Here is a 9,634-nt window from a genome sequence, read left to right on the forward strand (position 1 = left end):
AGGAAAATCATCTATAACAGTTCCGAACCTACTCGGGCAGGCGATTACTCACAGGAACACACCATGTTTCTGCCTACAAGAAACTGCACCGCTCCTCACGCCCCGCCCCCATCCAGCTTGTCAATGGCATCACATGGCCAGTATAGCGCTGCAGGAAGGAACTTAAAACGGCTATATATTCCTTATTAATTGTGCATTCACAACACCCCTTTATAAGTCTCACAGGTGTGCAACGGCAGGAACTACCATTCCACCGCCTCCAACATGAACTCAATCCATAAATAAATGCCCAGCTCTTACCTGCCCCCAAGTAAAGCGCGCAGGGAATCCCTACTGCTGCGGACAGGGGGCAGTGTGGTTTCACCCACTAAGCATCTTAAGTTTGGAGGTCGGCTACAACCTTTGCATCCCGATAGGTGCATGGCAAAATAAAGTGTGCAGAGAACACACAAGTTCCGCTGTTACCATTCCATGATGTGCTGCCGACCCAAAATCATCCGGAACGTAGCAGTGTTGGGAGCATTGTGTCATACAAAGAAATAAGCTCTTTATACCCCATAAATATTTTCTGGGAACCATCTCCCTAAAGTAATCCCAGTTGTGCACAGCAATTCAGAAAGTCTGACTTTTAGTTCTGTTAAACCGCGCCATGGTAGAAGGTTTCACTTGTAGGCGTATTTGTATTTATGCATAAAGTATCCAAGTTTACACTTTCCAAACACCTAAACGTGTACGCTGCGCCATCTGGATTTCTGGACGAAGAGCACTTATTTCTCGTATTTTGGGTCACAGGTTATGGTATCTAGGACTCTCAGAATGCAGCTTGTAATAGTAATAATGTCGTTTAAACGCCCTGTATGTTTATAAAAAATGTAAATTATACAAGTTACTGATATGCCCTCATTTTTTTCGCGAGAAAGCATCTCGGAGAACGATCAGAAGAGGGCATGGCTAATTGAAACAGCAGAGCTCCTGGGAGCGGGCATTCCTCTAGCCCCACTTCAAAGGAGAGCGCAGAAGAAGAAAAAAAAAAAAACAGGAAATCCACTCGGGAAAGCCCGAACAAGGAAATCCCAAACTGATTAAGGCGAGGTAGGCATACAATCTGGAGGTATGAAGCGCTCTTCTAGGAAAGCAGGCTGTTTAGAAGGGGAAGCCTGGGCCAAGAGAAGAGAGCAAAGAAAACGGTCCACTGGGCGAGGAGGCTCGCTGCAAGTGGACCCAGAAGGCGGTGACCACAGGTCTTCCAAACATGTGAAAACTTGCTGTGATACTTTCATATTTTGGGCGGGATTAAACAGGGAGAACTACCACGAAATCTGTGGGCACAACACAAAGTACTGCCAAAAACAGTGAAAATGGTCTTAGTGCACATTTATTAGGTGGTTAGGTTACGTTGATAGCTACAGTTATGGCCCATCCCGTGATGCTTTGCGTGCCTTCTCTACCTGTGAATTCAGGCATGGGTAGAAGAACTGCAAATAGTTTTAAAAATATCTGTGGGACATTCCAAGAAATCTGTATTTCCCGCAGGAACATCTGTGCAGCAGATTTAGTGCTCATTATAGTACCAGAGAAGCAAATGGCATTTGATCCACCCGAATGTAACAGAGGTGAGCGAACCACTAAGATGTCTGGCTGGCCTCGAGGTGCCCTTGGAACCTCGAGCCCAAAAGGAACCGAGCTTTCATGCAGTTCGTGCCACCCGTGCTCTAATCTCATGCGGCAAGAATTAAAGATGTAACCTTGGATGTTAAAATAAGAGACTGCAAGAGGTGCCCATCTACTGGCAGCATTGTACAACGTGAAACCAGAAAACCTGGGGCAAACTTTTCCCAAGCTCAACCAAAATTGTTTGGCCTAAGCAAGTATTTTATTTCACCTTTTTTCCATTTCACACGTATGAGAGCACCACCATAAACACAAGTTAAGGATGTGCGTCGTTTGATTTAATCTACTACAGCCTTGCTACAGGTATTATGCGAATCTAGGCATTGCCATGGAGAGGTAAGTGTGTGTTTTCCAAGTTCATAATTTAAAAACTATCACTTTAATAAATGCATTAAACAACCATGTTTTACATGCTGTTTGTTGCACAATTTTCATGCCCCACATCACATGTTCATGGTTCGCACATACACGGGTCTTAAAGTCATGCCAGAACCTTGGCTCTGATCGACCAGTTGACTTGTCCACTTCTAATGTAACATAAGTTTGGCCTATATATCCCTCGTTCACACAAAAAAATACATCATCAGGGAAAGGTGTCAGCCATCCATGGTATTCCTGCCTTATCGTCAACCCATAGTCAGGGCCAGTGAAATTACATGGCAAAGTAGGAGCAAGTTTAGCAGCAGGGTTGGCAAAATCAAGCAGAAAGAAAAAGGCAAATTATGTGACGTAATGCGGTACTTTGTGATTAGCAGCACTTCATAATTTAGTTATTTTTACATGTTAACATGGTCTCGGCAAAGGTTCAGTTCAACAGCCAAATACAGTAATAAACAATGGAAAGGTGAGGAGTCTTTCTTTATGTAAGGCTTTCCACTACGCTGCATGAGAGGTTGGGAATTTTAGTAACTTTTCAGCTATTTGCGATGGAAACCCACATATAGCACAATGATTTGATGACACTCCATTTTTTGGCTGATATACAGTTTGTGGAATCCTACACCATCAGAATTAGTTCATTGGTTGTAACTTACAATAAATTGTGTTGGCCGCACAAAGTCCTACAAACTAGTAGACTAGAATGCTAATTAACACTGTGGATAGAAGATAATTTGCGATCTCCAGCTACCACAGCCCCAAATGTAAATGAAGATGTAGGACAATCTAAACGGGGGAGAGGGGTGGGAGGTCTGGCGACACACCTTTCCTCCTCAAAATGAATAACAAAAAAAAAAAAGTACAAGACTGGCCATTTTTCAGCGACAGAATGCGAGAGGACCATCAGCCAGCTCTTCATATGGGAAGTCAAACTTTTAAACCACCCATACATGTCAAGCTACAGAAAAATACTTGTTATCTGTGCACCACAACAAGAAATCACAATGCGCCTCCATTGAGGCAATGTGCCTCCATTGAGGCAATGTGGATCTGGGACCAAAATATATTGCTGAGAAGTTCCTGACCCAACTCGTAACTCAGGGCGCTGGAGATCTGGTGAGAACCTAAACGTTCAGCAGAGATTTCCTGTAGCTATTCTACCACGGTACGTAAATTGAACAAGACGACCTTTGGTGGCAGGAGAGGAAATGCAATACGGAGAAGACAATCCACTAATGGAGTTTTTTTTTTTTTTTAGGAAATGGAAAATACCAGATTTTTGGGACACTAGTGTAAAAAAACGTACCATGTAAAAAGAAGGCCCAACTCAATTAGTGGAGAAAGAAAATCCTGCCGCATACCATTACAGGATATTAATATCATGGCAACCACACTAAATCAAACAAAGTACTATTATGATGCGCCACACCAAGGACAGGGTGGGGTTGCTTCTGTTTTATCATCTTAAACAGTCCCACAATCATACTGTTTCATTTCAGTATCACATCCATACACAGCCGGCTTCAGATAAGCTCACAAGGAAACGGGAAGTAACCAGAACAGACAGATATTCATTAATTAATATATTTTCTGCATTATAGTTAACATATGTACTTTTCTTTTGTCACCCTTATTTTGTTAAGTATTGATATTTTGTTATAGTCAGACACGAGTAAAGTCAACTGTCTTTCGCAATAAATATCATAAAATAATAGAGATTCACATAATAAATATTCTTTACAATAAAAAAAGCTTTAACAGACTTTGTCATAAAAATAGTCGGAATTCAACTTTGTGATTTATACATACAATATACAAAAAACGCCACATGGCGTGGCTAAGGCAATTTAACGCACAGAAGAGACGGGAATAGTAAGGGGAGTGGAGGGTGAGTCCGAAAGGCAAAAAATGTTTAAGAGGAAAAGGTTTGCGGAAAATCGTAAAGAAAGGATGTAATGACATTTCGGGAGTGTAGGTTGGAGGGGAGCGACTTCCCTGGCACCTAGAGATAACCCAGACACACAGAGAACACAACTGTAAGGAAGAAAGGAAAATAGATGGGAAAATAAAACACGAACACGTGCAAAGGTAGACGGTCCTTCAGAGATTACAGAAAAGGGAAACGCAGCCATATTGTCTCCAATGTGAAGATCTAGACAGGGAAACATCATAGAGTGACAAGAGTTCAAAAGCACAAGGCACCCCAGATTGACAGGGACACAAGGAAGGAGCTACACTAGAGCAGCTGCCCATGAACTATGGCAACCATGTTGGCCACAGGAGGCCATAATGCAGGCGGCGTTAAGTTTGCTCTCCCATGAGAACACATCTAGTCTGGATCAACAAACTCTGGATGATGGTGAAAAAGTTGGTATGCATTCAAATATTTTAGGATTAACCAGACAACTGTAACTACACATTAGATGATTGGTTTCAAAGTGTCATCAATTCCAGGTGCTTTACGTTGTAGGGATCCAAAGCAGAGCCGTGTTACCACCTCCTGGGCAGCTGGCACACCCTCGCCCATTCTTTCCACAGGCAGGTGTGCAAGGTTTCCACAGGTCCCACTGCAGACACTTGGAAGCACCATCTAGGTCCACACTTACCCAGGGCTAGCCATACCGAAGGACAACATTCCAGGGTTTTATTGGACCAGGATGGCTAAGGAGGCCATTGAGCAGATGTTGGAGAAAGTGGTCTACAGAACTGGCACCCAGCAAGCAACAGTATTCAAGGGAATGTCAACACCCCAAATAAAAAAAATCACGACGGTTTGCTTTCACCCCTTGGTTGGCAACTCTCCAGTTTGCAATAGACTGTGTTGGAGTTTTTACACCGGCAACCAGGACGATTGACCCTGTCATAGCATGCCCGGCACAGTTTAAGGCATCCCTTGGCAGGAGGGTAACACAGCAAACAAGGCAACAACAAGGACATGGCTCCCATGCAAAAGTATCTGGAGAAGCAGTGGGCCTGGGAGCAGGAGCAAGGGTTGTCCGCACACGAGTCCCCCTCGTCGTCGTTGGAGCAGTGGTAGAAGGCGCCCTTGACCAGGCACATGCACGTGCTGTACTCCACCATGGTCTCAGCTGAACACAGGCACTGGCGGTTGCAGGCCAGGCAGGAGGGCAGGGCCCGCGGGGCAGTGCACTCCCCACACTTGCACTTCCCACACTGTTCACAGATAAACCTGTGCTGGGTCATGTCCTCCTCCTTGTAAGCGCTCTTCGGGTCATCCACGACCAAGGACAAAGGCTTGGGTTGGGTCCTCACGGTCTTGTCTGACCTGTGGCCAGAGCCAGGCCTGGACTGGGGCGACCGTCCCAGCAGCCCTTGCTCCGAAGAGGCACTGCTGTTGCTCCCAGAACTGGCCGCACTGCCCGTACTGGTGGACCTACTCAGCACGGGAGGCCGGGCCTGCGCCACCACCTGACTGGCCCTCTGCTCGTAGTTGTTATTCACATTAATCGGTATAATCTCATGAGTCCTCTCGTGTTTCTCCTGCCGGGGCACAGTCTGCGGGCCCGACTTTTTCACCATGGATGGGCCTTCCGTGTACTCGTTGCTTCCTCGCAGGGCTTTGATCTGGCCCAGCGACAAGATGGCTGCCGGTGGGATCTCCCTCTCATAATCCACCCTCTGCCGGCTGTCTAGGGCGGGCTGCTGGATCACAACTAATGAACTGCCACTGCCATGTTGACTTTGGAGCTCCATCTGTAGTGATCTCGACTTCTGGCATTCAACGGGAACCTGGCATGCATCTGAAATGCTGTAGGGAGATAGAGGAAAACAGGTGAGGCCATTGGAGACTTAGACAAACTTAAGACAAACTTTAAAATGCACATTTGCCACGTGATTAAACCCTAGGTGGGTGCAGGAGACAAGGAGTGTGCAGAACTAGCAGTACGCCAGAAAGAATACACTTCAACGTGCTACTTACAATACACAAATAGGGAAAGAGACAATATCTCATACATTAAAGTGGAGCTGGGAACGGTCACAAAAAGCTTGTGGTACAACGTGTTGACAGGCATTCAGTTACAAGGGAGGTTTACTCTAATGAGGGTATACCTGTACATACATACTACCCTAACAAGTAACGTGTGCCAGTCATCTGATGCAAACCTGCAACTTGGAAGATTATTCAGACCACACATTAAGCGTTTACGGTTCGCGAGGAGCAGGTAAAACATTAAATTGCAATAGAATACACGAGGCTGAATTAACCCTTTGAATACCATCTAAGCATCTAGAAACTGCACTACGTAATTATGCACAGACGATGCCTAGATTCGAACTCCGGGCCCCATCTTAGCCTCTGGATGCCAGGGGCCTCCATCAAGTATCTAGGCCGAGCATGGACTGACAGCAGAATGGCCCAGGTTCACAAAATAATCAAGGCTGCCCGCACGACGCTGCAGGATAGGACACGTCCTAAGATACACGGCTTCCACCACAAAGCTGCCCGTTGGGCATTTCTAACTTCGCCCAGTAAAGCAGGAGGGAAGCCCCAAGAACTCTGCCCCCTCGTCTCCTTCTAGCACTGCCATGTGCACTTTTGCTACGGACGGTACTGCGTAGGGGTGGGTGTGTGGGAGGAAAGGGCACGAGTTTGCGATTACACAAGTGTGCTGACAAAACAAACATTTGCTTTCCTGTACTGACAGCTACGAGACTAATCTGAATATACACGGGCCAGAGAAGGGCGCAAGGTGGGGGAGAAGAAAGCAATCAAAGATCGCAAATGAGAACAGGAGCTGTGGACAAGGGTGCAGAATGCACTTCATGTGCCCAGGTGATGCAACAAGCCCACGAGCTCTATCCGATGGCACGGGTGACATGATCACAGTGCATGCATATCGGCACTGCACCCTTAGGCGCACTAAGCATGTATGTGCCCAAGAGATATGAACACCTAGTGAACATTGTGGCTAGATTGGTAATGGGAAATCCAAGTGCATACGAGCTGGGCATAGAGGCGGCAAGAGCACTTGGTGCGGTATAGGCTGGAGCGAAAGGGAATAGATGGATTGAAGGGGCAGAGCAGCTGCGACGGGGGGCACAAGGAGCCCCGCGTGAGTGCAAGAGTCGAGTCTTAGGGTACACGTCATGCGCATAACAGCTGCAGCAATGGGCCAAGAGCATCGCGTCTGCATAAATATGTGGAGAAATCATGTGTGCAGACCGACTCTGGTAATAGAGATAGTGGGCACATCGTAAGCATTCGTGTTGTTACAAGTGGCGGACACAGCTCGTCATATGCATAAACGGGTTATCTAAGGATGTAGCAAACACTTCACTCGCAGAACCAATGCGCGGTGCATCCTACGCATCGTGGGAGCCCTCAAAGCCTAATTTCGTTTAAATGCAAGCAGCCCCTCAACCATATCGGCATCAACCTACTCAACTGTGCAACTGCAGAAAGCAACATGCAGCAGCCCCAACCATATCGGCATCAACCTACTCAACTGTGCAACTGCAGAAATCAACATGCAGCAGCCCCAGAGATACGGCTCAATGAAAGCAAATAAACATGCATTTTTTTTTAAATGAAGATGTTAAATATGCACATTTGAAGTGGACCAAGGAGTGACCCCCCCACAAGGCTAATAATAATTTTTAAAAAGGGCCCTTCGCCTCTCACAGCGGCCCATAGAGATGATGCATAGTGTGCACACGTAAAATTCAACAAGTAGTGGCTGCAGGGCTCATCTTATCAACACCTTGAAGAGGTACCTCAGAAAGAAACTTTACGCAGTTCTAGGAGAGCTGCGTTTGAACCCAGCTCGATCACAGAACACGCAGCAACAAGGCATCTGATGACTGCAAAGCAAGACAGCGCACAGAACTGCGCTTTCTGTCCTAGATACGGCATCGATCTCTGCCATGCCAGATACAGACTGCCCCGCCTTCCTCATTGCATGCACCCCTTGCACAGAGAGAGCTGCCTAGCCCTTTGGGAGAGGGCTACCTCCCTGGACACTGTGCCCTCCGTTCTCCCGCAGGGTCGGCACGCAGTTCATCTCGTTTGTTGCACCACAAAACCCGCACAGCACTGCAGCACACCTGTCCCCGGGCTGGGCTCCCCGGCCTCCTCAGGCAGCCGGAGTGACCTTTCTTTCCCACGGCTGAGTCGCACCTGCTCAGCACGTGTGGCGCGGGTGTATGAAGGGCTAGACATTCCTGCGTGACGGATCCACGGCTGCATGGGCCCTACTCACCTCTGTGCGATCATTCACCCCATGCAAATCCAAAGCGGAGCCCGGCGCTCTCGCACGCTTCAGGCTCCGGGCCCGTGCGCCATGGCTGGGTACGGCTGCAGAACAGAGGACCCCAAGGCCTGGGTAAACAAATACAAGGGTTCTCCAGGCGGCCGGCTCCTGCCGCTGCAAGTGGGGCTGCCTCGCGCTAGCGTGTTGCGGGCGGCTCCGTGTCGTGTTATGGCTCGCGCTCCGGGCTGCTGTTCACGTTTGCTGTCTCCGCTGCTGGTCTCCTCCGCGGCGCGCGCTCTCTCCGCACTGCATGAATGGGGGCGCTGACGCTCGAGATTTGTTCCATCCAAGCCTTCCCATTGGTTATCCAAGATGGGGGACAAGGAGAGACCGAGGGGGAGCAAAAGGGGTAGGCGTGGCGTTCGCTGCAGCAGCCGCCGCCGATTGGCTGAACAGTGAGAGGAGGGTCAGGGCGCGCGCGGCCGCCGCTGGGCAGGGAGAGAAGAAGGGAGCGCGCGTGCGGGGCGCCGGCCAGGCTTGTTTATTGCAGCTGGAGCTTGAGAAGCGCGCGCTGCCCGGGGGGGCTGAAGAGGGGAGGCAAGAAGGAAGAGGCCGCTTCCCGCCTCACATCCGCTTCTGGCAGAGGCGAGGGGATGGGCGGGGCCACAGCCAGCCTGCAGCTGGCGTGCCAGCCGAGAGCGCGCGCACGCGCAGTAAGGAAGCACGCGCCGCACGCAGCCCGCAGAGGTCACTGCAGCAGCGGCGGCCTGCGGCTTTACACCTGCGGATTGTATGAAAGCCTGGCATCCGGTGCAGGTCGCAGCCGCATCCTCGCTGCCCAGCCACATCGGTCGACTCCCCTCCCCCACTGACAAAGTTTATGTTAAACAGCTGCCAATGTTTCCTAGGAATCCCTTCTACGGGGCAATGCAAACAGCGAGTGGGATAATCGCGCGCACTAACATATCACATTATACGAAGGGCCTTGCAGCAATTGCGCCCACTGACTCGGGGGCTTACACATAGATAAAAAAAAAGCAAATTAGAACATCATCCGAATGCAGTAGGGAATTTCCACCTTGAGGTCAAACAGAATGAAGAATTCAAATAACATCATAGCTTTCCATATTTCAATGTTTTGGGCAAAAGTAAAGGTATGCAAAACATGTTTTACCTATTGACTCAAATGTAAGCAGGAAAACTGATTTTTATATTTTAGAGGTGGGTAAGAATCTTTGCCTATCTGTGTCACGTTTTACGATAATGATTTTAGATAGCTCTTGCTACCTTGAGTTCACTATTTCAACGAATTTAAATAAAAAGACCCATTATGCAGACACACGTCATGGCATAGCTGAGCACTTTGGGCCCCG

The 9,634-nt window shown here is 48.3% G+C and overlaps 1 protein-coding gene across 1 annotated transcript; it reads right to left on the reverse strand.

Moving 5' to 3' along the window:
• Positions 1 to 3,619: 3,619 nt before the first annotated feature.
• On the reverse strand, positions 3,620 to 8,571 carry SPRY1 (sprouty RTK signaling antagonist 1). The gene is made up of 2 exons (XM_078676814.1): positions 8,271 to 8,571; positions 3,620 to 5,818 (listed from the first exon to the last, which is right to left on the reverse strand). Exons 1-2 carry the CDS (start codon positions 8,282 to 8,284, stop codon positions 4,813 to 4,815), a joined length of 1,020 nt encoding a protein of 339 aa, XP_078532940.1. The 5' UTR covers positions 8,285 to 8,571; the 3' UTR covers positions 3,620 to 4,812.
• Positions 8,572 to 9,634: the final 1,063 nt, after the last annotated feature.

This window comes from Lissotriton helveticus, chromosome 2_1, assembly GCF_964261635.1.
Source record: "Lissotriton helveticus chromosome 2_1, aLisHel1.1, whole genome shotgun sequence".
Taxonomy (NCBI): domain Eukaryota; kingdom Metazoa; phylum Chordata; class Amphibia; order Caudata; family Salamandridae; genus Lissotriton; species Lissotriton helveticus.